The sequence below is a fragment of the Pistacia vera genome, unplaced genomic scaffold (genome assembly GCF_008641045.1).
Source record: "Pistacia vera cultivar Batoury unplaced genomic scaffold, PisVer_v2 Contig1294, whole genome shotgun sequence".
Taxonomy (NCBI): Eukaryota; Viridiplantae; Streptophyta; class Magnoliopsida; order Sapindales; family Anacardiaceae; genus Pistacia; species Pistacia vera.
In genome coordinates, this window is record NW_022195351.1 from 1 (window position 1) to 22,536 (window position 22,536).

At 32.6% G+C, this 22,536-nt stretch overlaps 3 protein-coding genes across 3 annotated transcripts; 1 reads left to right on the top strand and 2 right to left on the bottom strand.

Annotated features, from left to right (window-relative positions):
- Nucleotides 1-5: 5 nt before the first annotated feature.
- On the top strand, nt 6-4,830 carry LOC116121962 (proteasome subunit alpha type-6-like; the record flags this gene model as incomplete). The annotated part of the gene is made up of 7 exons (XM_031407861.1): nt 6-87; nt 739-835; nt 1,647-1,705; nt 1,887-1,969; nt 3,310-3,405; nt 4,120-4,179; nt 4,351-4,830. Coding segments are annotated over 7 exons (570 nt in total), but the record flags the coding sequence as incomplete, so codon positions are not given.
- A 2,306-nt stretch (nt 4,831-7,136) lies between these two features.
- Nucleotides 7,137-10,334, bottom strand: LOC116121965 (protein STRICTOSIDINE SYNTHASE-LIKE 4-like). The gene is made up of 6 exons (XM_031407863.1): nt 9,889-10,334; nt 9,588-9,803; nt 9,404-9,471; nt 7,953-8,189; nt 7,710-7,842; nt 7,137-7,600 (listed from the first exon to the last, which is right to left on the bottom strand). The coding sequence occupies exons 1-6, from the start codon at nt 10,072-10,074 to the stop codon at nt 7,328-7,330; spliced, it is 1,113 nt and encodes a 370-aa protein (XP_031263723.1). The 5' UTR covers nt 10,075-10,334; the 3' UTR covers nt 7,137-7,327.
- Nucleotides 10,335-16,350: 6,016 nt separating this feature from the next.
- LOC116121964 (transcription factor MYB114-like) lies at nt 16,351-17,296 on the bottom strand. Its single transcript, XM_031407862.1, has 3 exons — nt 17,122-17,296; nt 16,907-17,036; nt 16,351-16,801 (listed from the first exon to the last, which is right to left on the bottom strand). Exons 1-3 carry the CDS (start codon nt 17,237-17,239, stop codon nt 16,351-16,353), a joined length of 699 nt encoding a protein of 232 aa, XP_031263722.1. The 5' UTR covers nt 17,240-17,296.
- Between the last annotated feature and the right edge of the window lie 5,240 nt (nt 17,297-22,536).

Here is a 22,536-nt window from a genome sequence, read left to right on the forward strand (position 1 = left end):
AGCAGGACAAGCTTTTGGATCAGACATCTGTCACCCATCTCTTCTCCATTACCAAGTACCTTGGACTAGTAGCCACTGGCCTTACAGGTTTGATCTTTCATCCAAAAATTTAAGAAATTTTGCTGCAGAATTGTGATTGAGGAATTGATTTGAAGCAATGGATTCTATTTGGTTATTTTATATGTACGTCTCTTGAATGGTATGCAATTAAATTTCAATGATATAAAATGCTGATGCTATATGTTAATGCTGAAACTGCAGTGTATGATATTTGGATTGTTAGTATTATTTTTTATATTAAGGAGGGGCACAAGTTGGATTGCATGTGATGTTATCAGTTGGTTTTTTATATAACTTGGGCTCTGTTATTTATCACTTCCGAATGTGTGAGGGTTGAATTGGCTGCACATTCTGTTGTCTCTTGACAAACAGAGGTCCAAATACTAAGATGGCCTGGCCTGACGTTACTGCTTAAATTATGATTCTGAATTACTTTGCATAGTCATGGAAATTAGTGATGTAATAAGCTATTAAATTTTCACCATTTACCATCACTCCATTGTTATGTGCTAGGATTTGTGCTATTTCCCTTTGCAATTTGCTTCTTTTGAATAATTTGGATTATCTTTGCTTTTGATTGGTGTCTTTGGATTATATTGCCCAAGAAAAGATTTTCTTAGAAATTGTTGAAGTATTTCGGGAGGGATTCCCTACTAATCTTGTCTCTGCAATTTCTAGCTGATGCAAGGTCCTTGGTCCAACAAGCAAGGAATGAAGCGGCTGAATTTCGTTTCAGATATGGATATGAAATGCCTGTGGATGTACTGGCCAGATGGTAATGTCTCATGATATTATAGAGAAAAAGTTAATGCTATTTAGTTGGACTTGATGGATTGATTATTCTATGGATGCAACGAATTTCATTTCCATGGTTACTAATCATTTACCTTAAGTTGTTCTAATATATAGTTTGAAAAGTTCAAATGTTTAGTGACTAGATAGTCAGATAGAAGCAAACAATTGTAAGTTTAATTTGTAAAGTTAGGGCTATGGATGAATCTAGTTATTCTTAGTTTACTTAAACTCGAGTGGGTAAAAGCTTGTTTATAGCTGTTTATTTTGTGTTATCAAAACAAGATGGGCCTAATTATGGGTCTCGTTTTTGAAATGACATGAGCTTGAACATTTTGATGACAGTCAGGCCTAGTAAAAGCAGGGTACTACTGGCCAAGCTTGCAAGATAATGTTGCTAAGAATGTGTGTCTTGATGTATTAATAGGAAAAAGAATAGTGAGATATACATCTAAAATTCTTGTATAGGCTCATGAACCTTACTCATGACAGAACTCATTAATGATTAATTTCTGAGAAAGAAGAAAAGGCTAAACTTATGAACAAGATTGAACTCAACCTCTTTAACTTGAACATATTTGTTAGAGCTTGACCCATAGCTTGAATGTGTTCTGACCTAACTCTTACTACAAATTATAATAACTTAAGGTTCCATAAGGCAACTGACCAGAATTCTTTCTATGCTTATTTGCTTTGTACTACCATAATCAAAATTGTAATTTTTTTTTTCTTTTCTGTTTTGTGACAATTCAAATCTTGTTGCTTACTCTGAACATTGTCCTTTGTGCATATAGGATTGCAGACAAGTCACAAGTTTATACTCAGCATGCATATATGAGACCTCTTGGTGTCAGTAAGTTTACAGTCTTTTTCACCTTTGCAAAAAAAATTTTAATCCTTTTATTTATTTATTATTATTCATATTCAGAATTGCAGTAGTTTTTAAGGATTTTGTGTTCACACTTATGTGCTCAGACTGATTGCTAATATTACCTTTTCTTTCTTTAACGTTTTTCTTTTTTTCTGTTGCAAAGTTGCTATGGTTTTGGGTATTGATGAAGAGAAAGGACCTCAACTTTACAAGTGTGATCCAGCTGGACATTTTTATGGTCACAAGGTTGTTAGCAAATTGTTTTTTTATCTACCATCATTAATTCTTGATATTTTAATTAAAGAATTTTGTTCTGAAATGCATTTCGTTGGGACTAAAATTTCACATTCTCAATATTCTGCCTTAAAAGTACTCCTGAACTGTTTGGTTATATTATGCTAGTTTACTTAAGTTAATGTGAATTAATATGAATACGAGTCATCATCATAGGTATTAAAATTGTTATCATGGATATCAAGTAGATAACTTGCCAAAATAAGATGTTCAAGGCTAATGATGATCCAATATTTTTCTAATACAGTACTGCCATGCTTTATATTCTTACTGAGGACCTAGTTTCAGTTTTTTTATAGCTCTTTTATTTGAACATAAATTTCATATCATGAACTTTGACACACCATTTATACGGGATTTTTAAGATATTTTGATAGGAACCCACTCCAATAACTCAACAATTGGGCTAAACCATGGGTGATGGGTCTTTCATAGGCTTGGGTAGAACTCTCTTTGGAAAACCGGCTTGCTAAAGGAAGGTGCCCAAGCCCTTTATAACCCACATCCCCACCTTTTTCACTTCCAATGTAGGATCTTAACATTCCACCACGCTTCTGCAACTAACGTTCATGTCGACCTCTTTACCCCTCAGGTGATTACGCAGATCTCTTTCCCTCGAGTCTCCATGCCCTTTCTCGGGGTAGCAGCTTGAGCCCAAGGTCAGCCTGCCACGTAGGCGCAGGATCATGCTCTGATACCAATTGATAGGAACCCATTTCAATAACTCAACAATTGGGTTATGTCATGGGCCTTTTATGAGCTTGGGTAAAACTCTCCTTGGAAATCGACTTGCCAAGGGAGGGTGTCCAAGCCCTTATAACCCACATGCCACCCATTTCCTTTCCAATGTGGGATCCTAATCCTAACATTTCACTACACTTCCACAACCGACATCCACGTCAGCCTCTTTACCCCTTGGATGACTATGCAGATCCCCTTTCCCTCGGGCCTCCATGCCCTTTCTCGATAGCAGTCTGGGCCTAAGGTTAGCCTGCCACGTGGGCGCAGGATCATGCTCTGATACCAATTGATAAGAACCCACTCCAATAACTCAACAATTGGGTTAGGCCATGGGTTTTTCATGGGCTTAGGTAGAACTCTCCTTGGAAAACTAGCTTACCAAGGGAGGGTGCCCAAGCTCTTTATAACCCACATGGCCACCCTTTTCCTTTCCAATATAGGATCTTAACACAATTCTTGTATGAGAATTTATTATTAATGTTGTGTTATGCAATTTGGTAATGCCTTTTCTCGAATAAAAGCAAAATGTTTAAGTTGGCTTTGTGTTGCAGGCAACAAGTGCTGGACTGAAAGAACAAGAGGCAATCAATTTCTTGGAGAAGAAAATGAAAAATGATCCTGCTTTTTCTTATGACGAAACAGTGCGGGTACATGTCTTATCTTGTCAATGTGTGTGCAGAATGCAGATGTTAGTGCTGAAAAAGCATTGCATGATTCCTGTCAAATTTGAGATAAAGTAAGAAAAGAGAGGGTTGGAAAGGGAAAGGGAAGTGATTCCTTTGCATCCTTGGAATATTGGCATTGGCCTCATGTTAATTCTTATATTTTAGAACAAACTCAATAAAAATTCTTTAAAAATGAAAAAGAAAAAGTAATAAGTAGTACTTATCTTGTGATCCAGTATTCTTACTGATAGATGCTTTGTGGTGCTTGTCAATCAGTAAGTTCTTTCTATTTCCTTTTTGGGTTTAGTTTTGGGAGGCAGTTAAAGAAGGTTGAATATGAGGACAGAAGGATTGCAAATTTCACCTATGTTAATTGAAATATGCATCCAGGTTTACAGCTTTAATGGGAGTTAATAAGATTATTTTAATGCAACCTTGTAGTCAAATCTAAATATGACTGGTGTAACAACTACCTGTTCACGGGTTTTAATTTGTTTGCCATAGAACTTTTATTATCTTAGGGAGTAGGGACATAAGTAGGAATGAAAATTCTTATTATTCGATTCTATTTTCTGACAATTTGAAGCGGATGGTATTAAATGGATTCTGATGGGTTTTGTGCTTCTATAGAGCTGAAAATGTTAGCTTTATGATTATTTTAAGGGCCTAATGTTGCAAATTTCTACTATTATGCAGACTGCTATCTCTGCTCTGCAATCTGTTCTCCAAGAAGATTTCAAGGCTACTGAGATTGAGGTATGGATAATTCCCTTTTGTCATCTCTACAGTTAGTAATAAATAGGATGGATTAATATGCCATGTTGGTCCTTAAATTGTTCAGATTGGTGATCTTTTTGTTCAATTAATTAGTTGCATGATGAAATGGTTTTCAGTAGTTGTTGATGTGAACTTTTTATTTTACGGCAGGTCGGAGTTGTGAGATCAGATGATCGAGTTTTCCAAGCATTGTCAACTGAAGAAATTGATGAACACTTGACTGCCATTAGTGAGCGTGACTAATTAAAATGCGATAGATGCTTCTCAAAGAAAATTTCTGCTAGCATTTGACTTTATCGACTTGTGCTGTAGTTGTTCTTGGTGATTGGGAGAGAGAGCCAGAGATCTGTTAGTGGTTGAAGTTGTGTTGGTTCAGACTAATGTTATCTCATGTTACAATATTGAACTTTGAAATTATTTAGTCATGCTACAACAGTTACAGGTTCCCATGGTTGTATTTGTTTATTTTGCAAGAGCTATCATATGCTGAACAAATCTTGGGTGCTACTTTTAGCAAGAAGCATATCTAGAACGAAATGTGGGATGTTTATCATGTCATTATGACTGACCCACTGTGCTAATCTGATTTGTTGTCTCTGTCGATTCAAATAGCGTGTTTCTTGTTTTTTCCCTCTTCTTGGAGCTTAATAATTCAGTACGATGGTTGCTTCTCTTGCTGTCTGGTTAATAATTCAGTACTGGAGTGGAGGCCAAAGAGTACTTCATATTAATCACCATACTAGTGGTCTACTTCTATTTATTCAATATGGATATGGCTTTGAAGCCTTACAAACTATATAAAATAACAAACAACATTAAGAGGCAAATTTTTTCTTCGTTTATGTTTTTGGCACAACACATTTTACAAACTATATGAAATAAAAACTTTGAGAGGCAGATTATGTCTTTGTTTATGTTTGTGATATATCATATTTTCTTAACACGCCTCCCTACTTGCTCGACAACAACGACAATGACGATGCCTCCCTCCTTGCTTGACGACGACGAAGCCGCCTCCCTCCTTGCTCGAAGATGATGATGACACCTCCCTCTCTCGCTGGAAATCGACGACGACGACAATTGAAGGTTATTTGATTCTCTTTTTCTAGATTCAGAAGTATTGTTTTGATTATTTGATTGGAAGTTTTGTTTTGATTATAATGCTTGGTTTATCTAATTTGGAAGTTGATTTTTTCTTTTTTTGGCATAATCCTCTAGATTTGGAAGTTTTGTTTTGATTATTTGATTGGAAGTTATAGAATTATTTTACTCGAATCTAGAAGATAATTTGAAGGTACTTAGATTATTTGTGTTTTCTCCCTCTGGTTGAATAACCAAGATTTGCCTAAACCTAAGAATAAAGAGACATAATGCTTAAATTAAAAGTTAAGGTGCCTTGTGGAATAGCATTCTGTTTCCGCATTTCAAGCATGTTGTATTCTACAAAAGTTTTCGTCAATCATAAATTTTTGGTGGAGCTATAACATATTATATTGTATGTTGGGACTCTTGTTAAATCATGTTTGGATTGCTATTGAATTTGAATTATGTTGGTGTTGTAATTAAACTGTTATTGAAAATTTGAAACTTGTTCAAAAATGAAAAATGTGGATATTTTTTTTTTGAAGTGTTGACATCATCATGCTAACGTTAGCATGATGACATCATCGGTCCAACCAACCGGTCCGATCGGTTGGACCGATCAACCCGTGACCCAAGCAACGGAACAGGTTATCTGCCAGTCCGAGTTTTAAAACAAAAGATAAACCACAAATGTAATAGGTGACCTCAAAGTGGTTTCAACCTTAAACCTTCTTGACTATCAAATCAATCCCTCATGATTATATATTTCTAATTTTAATGATCACTCGCTTGTTCATATATCATTTTCTGAAGCCACTGAGATCAATGACAATCATATATAAAGTTTGTATTATACATTTTTGTTTTATAAATTAAATCTAAGTCAATATTCCAACCTATCAATGATCGTGATCCATCTCCTGAAAGCATTATATTTGGTCCGGACTCTTACCTTATTTGGGACCCTTTGAAGTGTGATGCTAGAACAGTTACGCCATCCTCATTAACCTTAAGCAAACCCTGAAATAAATAATTAAAATTCTTTGAATTTGCACATGGGGGCTTCGTCAGCATGGACCTAGCATAATTTTAGATCCTTGATGCATTAAATTTCATATTTCTCGAAAGTATAATGAGTGGCAAGCTTGAGAAAGGACCTCACCTTTTCAGCATCGCATACAATAAGGTCATTTTCCTTCGTTATTGTGATTCCAACTAAATAATTTAGAGTCTTATCTTCTTCCAGTCTTGCTATGTTCCATTTTTTAGCATTCTTTTCATCCAACCATCTCCGGTTGCTGTATATAATACACCCTTTGCATCCACCCAAAGTACATCTTCTGGATTTTTCAATAAACCCTCTCCAAGTTTAACCACACGCTACAATTAATAGCAACACCATAGCACCATAAGTCTATTAGTATTAATAAATAAACACAAGGTTAAAATTTTTATGTGCATGCAGCTCTTTACGTGGAGAGATGAGAAGCTGGGGGAAGTTCAAGCAAGTCAGGAGATATTGGTGAGAAGAAGAAGATTTGGAGTACAAAAGCAATAAACAAGCTAGTACAAAGCTGGCACGCAGCGTTTTGATGTCCTAGCGAAGGTTACTGGATAAATTTTTGGAGCCATAAGCCTGGAATCAGATTCACAGTTATGTGTGTGGTGGGGAAATAATCGATAGATAGGATAATCTTGTGAAGAAAATAAATTATGGATAATCATGGGTTTCCTATCCGTGGAAAGCTGTATAAGTTATAAATCTAAAGTCTAGACAAAGTTATAGATCAGATGTCAGTATTATGAGCACTGACAACAACCCATTATCGAAATAAATTTTCAGTAACCTTGTTTATTGCTCTAACTTTCTATTAATAAAAAAGCGTATAACCAGAGGTCTAGTTATGTCTTATTCAAAATTTGATTGATCATTGAAGTTGAAGCCTTACAAACTATATAAAATAAAAACATTGAAGTGCAGATTGTTTCTTTATTTATGTCTGTGGTACAACATATTTTTCCTTTCAGACTCCAACTTTAACAATTACGCTGTTTTCAGCGGCAATTTCCCAATGAAGTTGGAGTTAAGGCTACCCAAGTAGAGATGATCTTCAAACTCCAGAGCGTTAGTCACAAAGTTCATCACCTTTCCATTAGGATCGTCCAACTTCCTGATTATCTTGCCATCCGTTGCCACATTCACAACCGATGCTTTCTTGTATATGGGGTTGATCAGTCTGAACAGTTTCGGAAATGCTGCTAGGAAATGTTTGCATGCCTTAGAAGTGTGCACAAATTCCAGCCTCTTAGAACGCAACTGTACCATTGAACTTATGTTTAGAATAGCTGCAATAGAACACTAACCAAAGATCTTGAGCATCATGCTCCACTGAATTGAAATTTGATTGATATTCAGATTGAGATACCTGAAGCAAAGCGATCCAGAAAGAGCCATCTGGGGCAAGATTAATGTTATCAGGTCCACCTGGAAGGTTTTCAATGAAAGTTTCAGTCTCTCCTTTCGTCTCGCCCTTGAGCCAATACTTGCAGCACCTGAATCTGATCCCACCGAAAGAGGATTAACATGTTGAGAAATTCAAGTAACAATCTAACATCTATTTGGCAATTTTATTTTATTTATTTTTTCACCAAAAAAATAAAACACTTACTTCCATGTTTCACAAAACACCAAATAGTCTTCATCTTTTGAGAGTGCTACCCCATTAGTAAAGCCTAAACCATCAAGCAACATTGATGTCTTATTCAATACCGGGTCATACTTGAGCAGTTGACCGTGAGGTTTTGCCTCAAGCACGTCGAGATGCCAGTCATGGAGTCCAAATTTGGTGCTCGCTACACTAAAATATAAACTGCCATCTGATGCCGCAATCACTTCATCCGCAAACCTGGTTAGATTATCCATAATATAAGTAAATGTTCTTATTAAAATACACAGTTAAGTACAATCTTACAGTAAACAGTAAAAACCCAAATTCTTGAATATACGAACATTTATATAAGATTTTCTGTGTTTATTATTTTCAATAATAAAAAACAGAGAATGATATCTCTTTTAACTTTTCCATCACGACAAACAACAGTTTGCACTCCATTGGGTATTGAGAGGTTGATGTGATTAATGCAATAGAGTGCTCTTGAGGGACTACCAAATTCCGAAGAAATAAAAATCAAATATTTATGATGTCCTTTCAAATCCAAAAAAGAAAAAAGCGTTAGATTACAAGTAAAAGTCGTCCATTCACTTTCGTAAACTACGAAACTAATTACTCTCAAAAAGAAAAAGAAAGATTCCCTTACAATAGCTATGGATTTAGTCTCCCCATTTGGTGCTAAATCCATCTCCATGCTGATAAGCCAAGAAGATCCCAAAGAGTGCCCATGAAAAACCCAAAGTATTTTGACTAAGAGCTGTCATGCATGGAAGATTCTTGTTGCCAAATATTTGGTCTAAGTTGTTGATCATGTCCACAAGTTTGCTTGCTTAAGAATAGGTCAAGTAATTATTATTTACTTTTGAATAATTTTCGGCTGCTTTGTTGTCATTACCTGTTAGTGTCTTATTTCTTAGAGATGTGATCTAAGAATTAAGAATAGTTGTTAATTTCCTTTTGTATTTAAACTCTTCTATAGTCATCAATAAAGGAAGCTAATTCTAATTAAATTTCTTGTGGTCTATTCTCACACTAAGTAGAATACTATCTTCACTAAACAATTTTCTTATAGCTTAGATTGGGACCTATCACATGCCAAGACAGACCCAACAAAGTTTCTGTGTCGCATAAGAAGAAATGGCATATCTTGCACATGCCTCATATTTTTAATGATCAAGGCCCAAGCACGGTTGTTCATAGGTCATTTTCTGAAGCCACTGGCCATAATGGCATCAAGATGTGCTATCACTAGCGGGTAGCGACTTATTCCAAAATTGTTTCATACGGGTTCATTAACTTGTCCCTCACCATTTGCAAGGTAAATTTCATACATAAAAAAGGGGTCGAAAAACAATACTAGATCTATAACAATCATGTTTTCGATTAACATTCCTACTTATCAATGATCCATCTCTCTGAAAAGCATTATTTTTGGTTACGACTCTTACCTTATTTGGGACCCGTTGAAGTGTGATGCTAGAACAGTTACGCCGTCTTCATTAACCTTAAGCAAACCCTGAAGAATTTGCACATGGGGCATTCGTCAGCATGGAGGCAGCATAATTTGAGATCCTTGATGCATTTCATATTTCAGGGAAGTATAATGAGTGGCAAGATCCAGAGTTGTCTCACCTTTTCAGCATCGCATACTACAATAAGGTCATTTTCCTTCGTTGCTGTGATTCCAAGTAAAGCATCACTGTCTATCTTCTTCCAGTCTTGCCACGTTCCATTTTTCTGCAATCTTTTAATCCAACCATCTCTAGTTGCTGTATATAGTACACCCTTTGCATCCACACAAACATCTTCTGGGTCTTTCAATACTCCCTCTCCAAGTTTAATCACACTCTACAGCACCCGAACGCCAAGTCTATTAGTATTAATGAAGTAAACACAATAAGGTTCAAACTTTCATGTGCATGTAGCTCTTTACCTGTAAATAGCTATTCGTAGGGAGATGAGATACTGGGAGAAGTTCAAGCAAGTCAGGAGATATTGGCGAGAAGAAGAAGATTTGGAGTGCAAAAGCAAGTAAACAAGCTAGTAGAAAGCCTGAACATAATGGTACGCAGCGTTTTGATGTGTTAGCGCAGGTCACTGGATCAATTTTTGGAGCCATAAGCTTGGGATAAGGTTCAGTTAGTCATGTGTGGTGAGGAAAAATTGAAAATACAAGATAATCTTATTGTGAAGGAAATAAATTTATGGAAAATCAAGGGTTTCCTGTTTGCAGAAAGTTGCATATATAAGTCTAAACAAAGTTGCAGATGTCAGGGTTATGAATACTGACAACACCGATCATTGAAGTTAACGTTGCAAAATTCGATCACTTTGATTGGTTGAAGAAGATAAATCTTTGCTGTCATTTAACCAAAACTTGCATTTCAATAATTCTGCATCTTAATCGCTCAATGAACACTCTAAATCGTTTTGTTGTCATCGTCATATTACTAGGTTGAAGTAACAGATAACATTACTTACTTTTTCAATAACCCTGTTTATAAAGATGATCATTTAATGAAACATTGAATTGTTATATATAAAAGCAGATTCCAAATGAATTTCTAGAATTAGTGTTAAGTAACCTTAATCTGGTAGACATAAAAGACATTAAACTTTTGATTATTCCAAGAGTGGTGTTATTTATGCTACACATTGAGAGACGAACAAGAAGAGATGCATCATTTTCTACGCCACCAGAAAGATGCACGTAATCTAGAAGACAAAAGCACAGGGAAGATTAAAAATAAGGAAAATGATAGAGTCACCGAAGGTTGTGCACCGAATCTGTGTATCGAATGACGTGATAAAATCTTGACCGTTTATTGATATTAACTGATAATAAATCAATGGTCAGGATTTTGTCACGTCATTCGGTGCACAGATTCGGTGACTGTAGCATTACTCTAAAAATAATAATAGAATNTATATTACAATTTTATTGTATTAAAATTGAATTAATATTTGAAATGTTAACAAAAAAAAAAAATTAATTTAATTGAATATTGATATTTGAAAATTTAACTAAAAACAATTACATTTATAATTTATTCATTTATAAATTGTTAATTATTTATTAGAAAAGTTAAATAAATAAAACAAAACAAAATCAAAAATAAAAAAGAGGGTTAACCCGGCTCGGCTCGCAGCCTAACCCGACAGGTTAGGGTTGGCGAGCCGGGTTGGGCCAGCCATTTCTCCAAAAATTGTTGGCGGGTGGGTTAGGACCGACCCGCCAAAAGTTGTAACCCGCCGCGGGCCGGGCGAGTTACTTTTCCAGCTTTATGGGGATCCAAAGGCTTCTTGCAAAGATCTTCTATAAAATACTAAAATCGAATATTAAAGACATATCTACAAAAATAAAATATCAATTATATAAAGTAATGATCCTAAAAATATAATTAGACCATATAATATTCAAGTAATTTTCTCAAATTTGATGAATGATTTAATAACATCTACCTATAATTAATATTAATAATTATAAAGATACAATTATTAATTTTATCTTAACATAATATATATATATAATTTATATTTACTTTCAAATTATTATAATTTAATACTTATTATGTCTTAATTTAATTAGTTTATTTTGTTAGAATAAATTTGTTTACAATCTATTTCAAAAACATTGAATAAACATATCTGCATAACGTGCGGGCTTTATGTCTAGTTGATATAATAATGCAGTATGCTTGCTATATAATTTTTTTTAATTACTTAATTAATTTTTAATTTAAAGTCATTCTAAAATAGTGAATTAAGCATATTGAAGGGAAAACTGGAGAATAGAAAGACACCGAATACTGGTGCTGAAATTTTGCACCGATCTATGTGGCATCTAACTCGGACGTGCCACGTAGGACACAACACAGGTATTCAGTGAATGAACAATCGTCCAACAATTATAGACACCCGTTCATATCTTATGGACGATCGTTCATCACGAATAGATGAGAGCCCATAAAATATCAATAGACTGTCGTTCATATATTATGGACAACAGTCCCTTTACTATAGACGGCCATCCATATTATATGGACAACCATCCATATAATTTTAGATGAAATATTCATTTTTAAAACATAAAATTTTTAGATGAACTAAAAGAAAAAAAAAAAAAAAAAAAAAACTTTGATTTTAAGTAAAAGTATGGATGCTAGTCCATCTAATGAGAATGGTTGTCCATACACAATGGACGACCATCCAAATGAGTGGACTGGCGTCCATTCTCAAATAATTTTTTTTTTTTTAATTTTCAATTTTTTTTTTTTCATTTATAAACAAAATGCAAAGCAAGAGAGAAATGAAACCTGTTTTGGGAGGCCTAAATTTTTAAACATTCTAATTGAAAATTTTAAAGAAATTTTTTTATTAAACTAAAATTTGGGTATGGATGGCCATACATCTTACACAAACAGCCATCCATCTTACATGGACAACCACCCATTCTATATGGACGCCCATCCATATAAGATGGATGTTTGTCCATTATTTGTTTTTAAACTTTTCTGGATCCATAGTAAATGGACACTCGTCCATATTATATAGATGAGAATCCATTGATATTGTCGTGGACGATCGTCCATTCGTGATGAACGGTTGTCCATAATGTATGGACGACCGTCCATGTAAGATGGATGGTCATCCATTCATGGAATCGATATTTTCTATCTAATGTGATTGCGTCTTAGTGGATGTCACATCGTTTGGTAAAAAAATTTGATGCACAAATTCGATGTTAGTAGTAGAGGTGGGCATTTGGGACTGGGTCCAAAAATCCGGTCGGGACCAGGCCTAAGGAGGAGGGCCTGGTCCCTCCACTAGGCCCTCCTCCAAGGCTCGGGTCTGGGCCCAAATTTTTCTAAACATTTTCGTTCTAGTCCCTTGTAGAATTACGTAAAACCCCTTATAAATAAATAAACATAAATTATAGGTGTTAAAAGAAAATTTTACAAAATTTATTTAAAAAAAAAAAAATTAATTTTCATATTAATAAATTTATTGGTAGTTTAAATTTAGTACTTAAAACTAATAATAAGTTTATATTCATTTTAATGGTAAAAACCAATGAAATAAAAGATTTTTTTTTTTTAGATTTCACTTATTACACTTACTAATGAAATAAAATCATATTTATTTATCTATTATTCGTTATTGTTATTATCTATTATAACTAGTTTATAATCATTGTATTGAAATCATATTTAAAGATGAGTTCCATGGTATTTAAACATAGTCATGACAAAATTAAGGCATATATGTTAAAAATTAAAGTTTTACGATATTTAAAAATTTTGTCTTCTCAAAAAGGTGTCTATGATTTGTAAAAGCAAGCTTGATAATACTTATAATACAATGTTTATAAGAAATTGAAAAGCATCAATTAATCACCAACGTTTTGAAAAATCTAGTTATCAATCACATTAATTGCTAGATATATAATAAATGCCTCTTTAATCTCCATTTTTTTTTTTTTTTTTTTTGCTATAATCTCATAAAACTTTTGTTAAATATAAATATAATAATGTTTTAAGGGAAATTGTTTTAAAGGTGGAAGAAAAATATGAGAAATATTGGTTAGATATTTTATTCTTATATGGATTAGGCCTTGTTGTAGATCCTAGGTTTAAATTACACGTAGTTAACTATATAATTACTGAGTTAGGCCAGTATTTAGGACATGATTATATGTCTTATTTGACTGACTTTAAACAAAAATTGGATAACCTTTTTTCTTTAGATGAGAATAGGTACAATGGAAGTAAAAGTGGAACGTTCATGAGAGACGATCAGGACCCTAATACAGACCTCCATCAAGGATCGAGCTAGTGGACGTATATGGAACATGGCGGAAGTAGCAGCTCCAGCTCGTACATACATGACCAAATGAGCTGAATCGCTACCTACAAGTGGACATATCCTTTATGACAATGAAAGAGAAACGTGAAATGGATATTCTTCAATGGTGAAACCAACATGAAAGTCGATCCCCTATTGTAGCCCAAATGACATGTGACATTTTATCTGTGCCGGTTTCTACAATTGCATCCGAGTCAACATTTTCAACGAGTGTCTGGATTGTTTAAGACAGAAGATGTTTTTTAACCGATGAGATGATTGAAGTGATAACGTATTTACGGGATTGAACTCATGCAGAAAGAAGACTACAACAGCACCCTGAAGATCCCGAATTACTCGAACTATTTAGGAATACAGATTTGAATGATGTAAATATTATTGACGATGAAAATTAATAATTTAATAAAAAAATATTTAATTGTTTATTTGTGAAGCGTGAATATGTGATTGTGTGAATATTACATTTATGTTAAAATAAACTATTAATTAATTTATTATTTTTTAAAATCAATTAAACTTTTAAAAACTTACTAATCTATTCCTAAAAAATACTAAAAATCTCCTAATAAAATTTTGTTTCGTCCTTAAAATATAAAAAAAAAATCAGGAGAGAAAAATAAATTGTTCAAGCCCATAGGACTGTTTCTGGACTTATAGGACCAATCCTAAATATCGGTCTACGTTCTAAAATTGTTCATGGACCTGGGACCGGTCGCAGGCCTATGAGCGACTGGTCCCAGCCCGGGCTGCTTGGAATTGGTCCTTGACCAGCTAGCATTGCTGAAGCTAAAATGGTGTTGCTGTTGGGTAGCAATCGGCGAAAACACACCGTACAATAAAATCTCCAATTTCTGATTGCAGATTTGATGTAGTGGTACTATGAAAATGACTTGTTTTGTCATAAATCACGTGATCTCTTATAGCTCTCTCTCTCTATTCAATCAATAATTTTTAATTAATAATAATTTTATTTCTAAAATTTATTTTTTAGTTATTACAAAATATGTCAAAGAATTATGACGCCAATAAAATAAAAAACTTTATTAAACAACACAATACTAGAAATAACTTTTAAAAAATATATCATATATTTGTAATACTAGAAATATTTAATATTTAATGATTATATAATAGAGTAAACGACCTTTTCTCACCAAAAATAATAGTTTAATGACATTTTCTCACCCACAAACTTTTAAAATATTATTTTATTATCTAAATTTATATTATATTTTCGATTTCGACATTATTGCAACCACATACCACCATCATTCTCTTTCTGATCATTCAAAAGACTCATAGGTATCATTTTTTAAAAAACTCTAACAATTTGGATCGAGTTTACTCTCTTTTCATCACCGAAATATAAATTTGGATAGTAAAATAGTATTTTAAAAGTTTGTGAGTGAAAAAGTATCATTAAACCATTATTTGGGTGAAAAAAAAAGTCGTTAACTCTATATAATAAAAGAATAAAACTCCTTTTTTTTTAAATGATAATAATTGAAATAAGAAAAAAAAAAAGGTGAATTTTTGCTTTGTAGACTTTTTGCACAATAAATCTACATTTTAATATGTTTCTCTTAAATCTATCTTTAATTTGCATATAAGATAGTTTAGGTTTTACATTTTTTTTGTTAAAGAATATAAGAAAATTTATTTTTTAAATTTGAATATTCCCATTAAATATGAATAAATTTCGTCCCCTATAATATACATCATGCAGTATCCTTTTGTCGGCAAATCAAACATATTAATGAAATGATACAAACCATCCTAAAATTTAGGTGGTGCAAAATGTGACAACGATGTATAAATAAAACAACCACGTCAGATACTAAAATGATATGCCAACAAAAATATAGACCAGCTTAATAATGCCTATATGATAATATTACTCTTTTAACCAACCTTAGTCAAGATTCATGGTTTTATCAAGATTTATTATAATTTGATCACAAAAATAATGTTATCTTTCTACGTATGACATGTCAATTTTTTTTTTTTTTTTTTTTTAATGATAATGGGGGTGTCTAGACCAACTTACAGCCACCTCAATTAATCTTTCGAAACTCTAGAATTATCAGTCAAGTAAGAACTTTAGTAATTACCTTTATCAATAACTAAATAGAGACTCAAATTCAAGATCTCTTGAGTAATACACCCAAATATTTATATCGAACCATATACACCAATATATTAAAATTTAATTTTTTGTACGTAGAAAGAACAACTTATGTTCAAAGCATATGTACATTAAAAGCACACGTCTATTTCACATAATTATTGCAAGCCCAAATAGGGTGAAATTTAAAGGGAAAATAATAAAGCCATCGACAGTAATGCAATGAATTTGTGCACTGAATAACGTGATAAAATCCTGACCGTTTATTAATTTTAATTTAAAATTAATAAACGGTTAGGATTTTATCACGTTATTCGGTACACTACTTCAGTGACGGTAACATTACTCAATTTAAAGTAATATCAATAACATAGTACATAGTATATACTACTAAATGTACTGAAATTAAATATTCCAAATGTTCAAATCCTGAAGAGACAAGTCGTTAATCCAAAAGCCGTCCTCTATGGTTTCATCAAAAGTACGGTTGACTTCCATCTCATTTCCTGAAGTTGCTGCGTCTTCATCGAATTCATTTCCTGTACTTAACAAGCTTTCCCACCACGACGTATTTTCATTATTGTTATGGGGATCCAAAGGCTTCTTGCAAAGATCGTATCCGGGTTGAATGCTGTTTCCAATAAGAGAATATTCGTTCTTCATCAATGGTGAGTTTTTAGATAAGACCCGAGGTCGAGGTTTTATTACTTTGACACATTCTGATTCTGTCTTCTGAGCCTTTCCTTTCGCATCTTTGTTGCAGGAAATTACAGGTTTTTTGCGGAGATGTGTGTTCCAGTAGTTCTTCACGTGATTAGCTGTTCTTCCAGGCAGCCTGCCCGCAATAAGAGACCATCTATACAAATATTCTATAAAAATTAATACAAGTAGACTTCCTGAGAAACTAATGATAATAAATGAACTGAGTTGATATATTTTGTTTTAAATCTTCTGCACTTGCCTATTGCCTAGCAGCTTACGAAGCCTCAGAATCAAGTCAACTTCATCAGCTTCAAAGTCTTCTCTCTTGATATTTGGCTTCAGATAGTTCAGCCACCTCAATCTACAGCTTTTCCGGCATCTATTTAGACCTGGAAAAATACAAGAAAATTTTCAAGCATGCAGCCAATATTTCATGATGTAGGAAATATGTTAGCAAATAATTAACTAAATTACCTGCTATGAGAGGAACTTGATACCATTTTCTCTCCCCATACTTCTCAACATACTTTCTAAGAAGTTCATCTTCCTCCCGTGTCCATGCACCCTTTCGAACTCCTAAAGACCCGTTCATTATAAAACCCACTAATATTTCTTTCTAAACTACACAATTTATTGACATCAACTTAAACATTTATATGAATATTGCAGAGGCATGCAAAAGTCTCCTAACTAGCTATTAATAGAGCCTTCGTTAATCTTCCTGCATTAAGGCTTCTACAGACAGTAGTAACGTGTGCATCTTCAATCCACAAGGTGAGTAGCCATAAAATTACCAAAAATGTCACCAACTGTGAGACAACTACCAGTCCAACAATTATAGATCGTTTTCCCTTTGGGATATCTATCAAACTTGAGACGAATTGAACAGTGCGGGGCTCAAGATGATTTGGTAAAAAGTTAAAAAATAAACAGTTAAATTAAAAAATGAATTTTGGTAAAATTAAGCCTTTTCCTTAAAAAACAATTAAAATGAAACTCGTAAATTATAAAATCAAGGCTAATGAAGGGCGGTCGTGGATAATTCTTCAAATGTAGAGGGAGTCCAAGGTAATTTTTTATACTTTTGGAAATGTGAATAGAAACTGAAACCTCAGGGAAGATGTGGGATAATGAAAAATGATGCAGTTACCGAAAAAATACATCGAATTCACTCATCGACAGACATGGCACCATTTTGATAGTGCATTAATTATGAAATTTTTTTAAGAAAATTAGATGGTGCCACATATGTTAGTGCGTGAATTCGATGTATTTTTTCAGTAACTGTAGCATTGCTCGTGGGATAATAGTAATGGTGAAAAAATGGCTCGCCCGGCCCTACCTGGGATGGGTTATAGGGGTTGGCGGGTCGGGCCTAACCCGACCATCCAACAAACTCGGCCCGCCAACCCTAACTCAACGGGTTATGATGCGGGCCAGGCTGGGTTAGCCCACAATTTTTTTTTTTAAAATTTTTTTCTTTTATGTAATTGTTTTTAGTTAACTTTTCAAATATCAATAATTCAATTCAATTTTTTTTTTTTCTTGTTAACACTTCAAATATTAATTCAATTTTAATACAATAAAATTGTAATATAAGAAAAATTAGATTTATTCATTTATCAAAAAATAAAATAAGAAATTATAACAATTATTGCCTCGTTAAAAACCTTACCAAGAAAAACCCAATGGGACAAAAACTTGGTAAGGAAAAAAAGTGCAATAATTGACAATTAATTTACAAGTTACAATTTACAAAACAACTAATTTGGGGGTTGACTAGGACCTCCCTCGTCCGTATCATCTATATTACAAAATTGAAATGATTATATTAAAGTATTGTTGACAACCTCGTATTGATCCTGATGGCGCGACCTTTCTCAATCTCAAAGACATGTGAGGACTTTAATCATTTTTTTGTGAAAGTTTAGTCATTCTTTCATTTAAAATTCTTCCACTTGCTCTAAATGTTTATTCAGATGAGACGGTTGAGACAAGAACAACGAAAACATCAAAGGCAAGTCTTGATGATTCCGAAAAAATAAATTTTCTGCTTTTCCAATATTCTAAGACATCAAAGTTGACTCTTTGTTGTAGATCTGTTGGTAACACTTCAGGGATTTCCAAATATTGTTGAAGCTCATTACTCTGTGACTGCATGGAGGACAGTATATTCATTGTTGGTGCTTTTGAAGAGGAGGTTGTACTTTGGGTTCGGGTCCTCTTCGGCCTATTAAGTGCACCCTAGGAGTCGAAGTCTTCATTTGTTTCTTCTGAAGCAACTTCCCTGGTTATTTTGCCTCTTTGCTGGTTCCCATACCTGTTTTCATATTGCAAATATATCTCTGCAAGACACTCTCTTACCTCTCCTAGTTGATTGCATATGCTTCGTTTTGTAAATTTTAAGTTAATGTGTCTAAACCATTTTCTAAACCTACTACTTTAATTTTAGGATCAAATATAACACCTAAACAATAAAGAAAATGAATGGGTTTCCAATATTTAAAAAAAAAAAAAAAAAAAATTCATTGCCTTTATTGATCCCCCTAAAATTTCATTGTTTTTGTTTTTTCTAAATAAATCTAAAATTTTTATAATTGTATTTATTACCAATGGACTAGTAAGATAATACACACCAGAAAGTTGTAAAGTAGATTGGTAAAATTTTTTAAGAAAATAATGAATTTTTTTAGCTATATGCCAATCATTTTCTATCAAATAATGAGGACTTCTATTATTTGCTACAAAATAACTAATTAAATTTGCATAGGGTAAACATGAATCAAACATTAAATAAGTACTATCCCATCTAACATATATGTTTAATGCAAAAGTTCTAGGAGACATATTTGATTTTATACAAGCATCTTGAAATTGAGCATTTCTTTTATTACTACCAGTAATCCAAGCTAAAGAATCCCTAATTCTATCAAATTATCATACTAGTTTTCACAATTAAATTAATAATGTGACATGCATAACGTTGGTGAAAAAACTTCAAATTGTCATAAAAATGATAATTACTTTAAAAAAAAAAATTATAGTTGTACTATTAAAACTTGCATTATCTAAAGTTAAACTTATCACTTTATTAATAACATCATAATCTTCTAAAACTTCAACAATTTTATTATAAATTTGTTGATCACTATGATCCACATCCATTAATCTAAATCCCAATAAAGATTTATTTAATTTACATTCGTTATCAAAATAATGACTAGTCACACAAATATAATCTTGTTTAGCTTTACCACTTCAAATATCGGCAGTTAGAGCCACACTAACATGACAACTATGTATTTTAATTTTTAATTCTAATTTCATTTTCCCAAACAATTTTATTAAATCATTTCTAGTTATAGTTTTAAAATAACTTTTAAATCTTGGAAAAAATGAATTTTTAATAAATCTTTCAAAATATTTATCTTCAGTCATATTAATAGGTTGATCAGTTGCAGTAATATATAAAGCTAATATACATCAGAATTATAACGCCAAGTAGTACCCATATTAGGTATTTGAGTTTGATTGGTTTCTTTATTTCCATGTTGAGCAATATGTTTATTAGCATGTCTTTTTAAAGTACTAGTACCATTACCTAAATCAACTTTATAAATATTTCCACAATACTTGCATCTTGCTTTCTTCACTTGAACTCTATTTTCTGTCTCGTAAAACTTATCGAAATGCACCCAAACGTATGATGTGTGTCTGTCGTCAGTTTCGACAGCAGTTGATGAACCCGCTTCAGCTTGAGATGAAATTGGACGAGGATGACGATTACGAGGACGACTTCTAGAACCATCGGGAGTTGTAGCAGCATGGGGAGGAATCGGGGGATTATTATGAGGTGTATCAGATTCTGAGATTGGGAAAGCGAAACTATTTGAATCTACTGCATTTATGTTAGTAAATTCAAGGGGACTAGGATAGTAGTTTCCTTCATCATCGGAATTGACGGGATGGAAATATCTATCCATTGTAGTTAAAAAAAAAAAAATTTGATATAGAAGAAATACAAAAATTAAATAAGGAGAATTGAAATTTGGAAATATGAATTGAAAATTGTAAAAACTAATAAAAATTAAAATGAGAGCAAATTGACAACAAAGAGAATAATTGAGAGATTTCAATAGAGATTAGAGAAAATGAGAGATTTGAGATGTGAGAAAATATGAGAGTTTAGGGCCTATTTATAGAAAAAATGGGAAAAAAAATGACGAAAAAAACCCTCAAACTGTTATAAAACGGCTATATTTCAAGGGTAAAAGGGATATTTGAAAAAAAAAATTAATTTTGTATTTTTTTTCGGCGAACCCGTGAGTTGGTGGGTTCTTTTAAAAAAAACAAAAAAGCAATCCGCTAAGTTGCCGGGTTGCCATATAACAACCCGGCCCGTCCAAGGGTTACATGCGGGTCGGTTCAACCCTCTTTAATACGGGTCGAGTTAGGATTGACCCGTCTAATCCTGCCCATTTATTCCATCTCTAGCCAGATCCATCAAGAATCTGACCTGAAAAGGTCAGATCTACAGCTAGATCTGGCCATTGACAAAATATCTTTTTGTCGACAAATCAAACATATTAATGAAATGATACAGACCATCCTAAAATTTATGTGGTACAAAATGTGACAACGATGTATAAATAAAACAACCATGTCAGATACTAAAATGATATGCCAAAAAAAATATGGACCAGCTTAATAATGCCTATATGATAATATTACCCTTTTAACAAACCTTAGTCAAGGTTCATGGTTTTATCAAGATTTATTATAATTTGATCACAAAAATAATGTTATCTTTCTACGTATGATGTACTGTTAACATGTCAACAATTTTTTTTTTTTTTTTTTTATGATGATGTGGTGTTTAGATTAACTTATAGTCACTTCAGCTAATCTTTTAAAAATCTAGAATTATCGATCCAATAAGAATTTTAGTAATTACTTTTATCAATAACTAAAAAGAGATTTAAATTCAAAATCTATTGAATAATACATGAAAGTATTCGTATCGATTCAAGTCCTATACACCAATATAATTAAAATTTTATTTTTTGTACTTAGAAAGAACGCATGTTCAAAGCATATGTGCCTTAAAAGCACACGTCTATTTCACGCAATTATTGCAAGCCCAAATCGGGTGAAATTTAAAGTAATATTAATAATATAGTACATAGTATATAGTATGTACTACTAAATGTAACTGAAATTAAAGATTCCAAATGTTCAAATCCTAACACAACTTTAATAATATCTACCTATAATTGATATTAATATTTATAAAGATATAATTATTAATTTTATCTTAACACAACTTTATATATATATAAAATTTATATTTACTTTAAAATTTGTATAATTTAATACTTATTATGTCTTAATCTAATTAGTTTATTTTGTTAGAATAAATTTGTTTATAATCTATTTTAAAAACATTGAATAAACATACTTTTATAACGTGTGGGCTTTATGTCTAGCTGATATAATAATGCAGTATGCTTGTTATATAATTTTTTTAATTACTTAATTTACTTTTAATTTAAAGTCATTCTAAAATAGTGAATTAAGCATATTGGAGAGAAAACTGGAGAATCTATATGACATCTAACTCGGACATGTCATGTAGGACACAACATAGGTATTCAGTGAATGAACAATTGTCCAATAATTATAGACGTCCGTCCATATCTTATGAACGACCATTCATCACGAATGGACGAGAGTCTATAAAATATAAATAGACTCTCGTCCATATAAATTTAGATAAAATATTCATTTTTAAAGCATAAAATTTTTAGATGAAATAAAAGAAAAAAAACTTTGATTTTAAGTAAAAGTATAGATGCCAGTCCATTTAATGAGGATGGATGTCCATATATA

Bases quoted from the DNA above. Each gene is read 5' to 3' on its own strand.
- LOC116121965 (XM_031407863.1), bottom strand. From the start codon at position 10,074: ATGGCTCCAAAAATTGATCCAGTGACCTGCGCTAACACATCAAAACGC. The intron at 9,804-9,888 runs GTAAAGAGCTAC...CGGGTGCTGTAG, and splicing joins CTACGAATAGCTATTTACAG to AGTGTGATTAAACTTGGAGA. The intron at 7,601-7,709 runs GTATCTCAATCT...TCAATGGTACAG, and splicing joins TCTGGATCGCTTTGCTTCAG to TTGCGTTCTAAGAGGCTGGA.
- LOC116121964 (XM_031407862.1), bottom strand. From the start codon at position 17,239: ATGAACGGGTCTTTAGGAGTTCGAAAGGGTGCATGGACACGGGAGGAA. The intron at 17,037-17,121 runs GTAATTTAGTTA...GTATTTTTCCAG, and splicing joins TCAAGTTCCTCTCATAGCAG to GTCTAAATAGATGCCGGAAA. The intron at 16,802-16,906 runs GCAAGTGCAGAA...ATATTTGTATAG, and splicing joins CGTAAGCTGCTAGGCAATAG to ATGGTCTCTTATTGCGGGCA.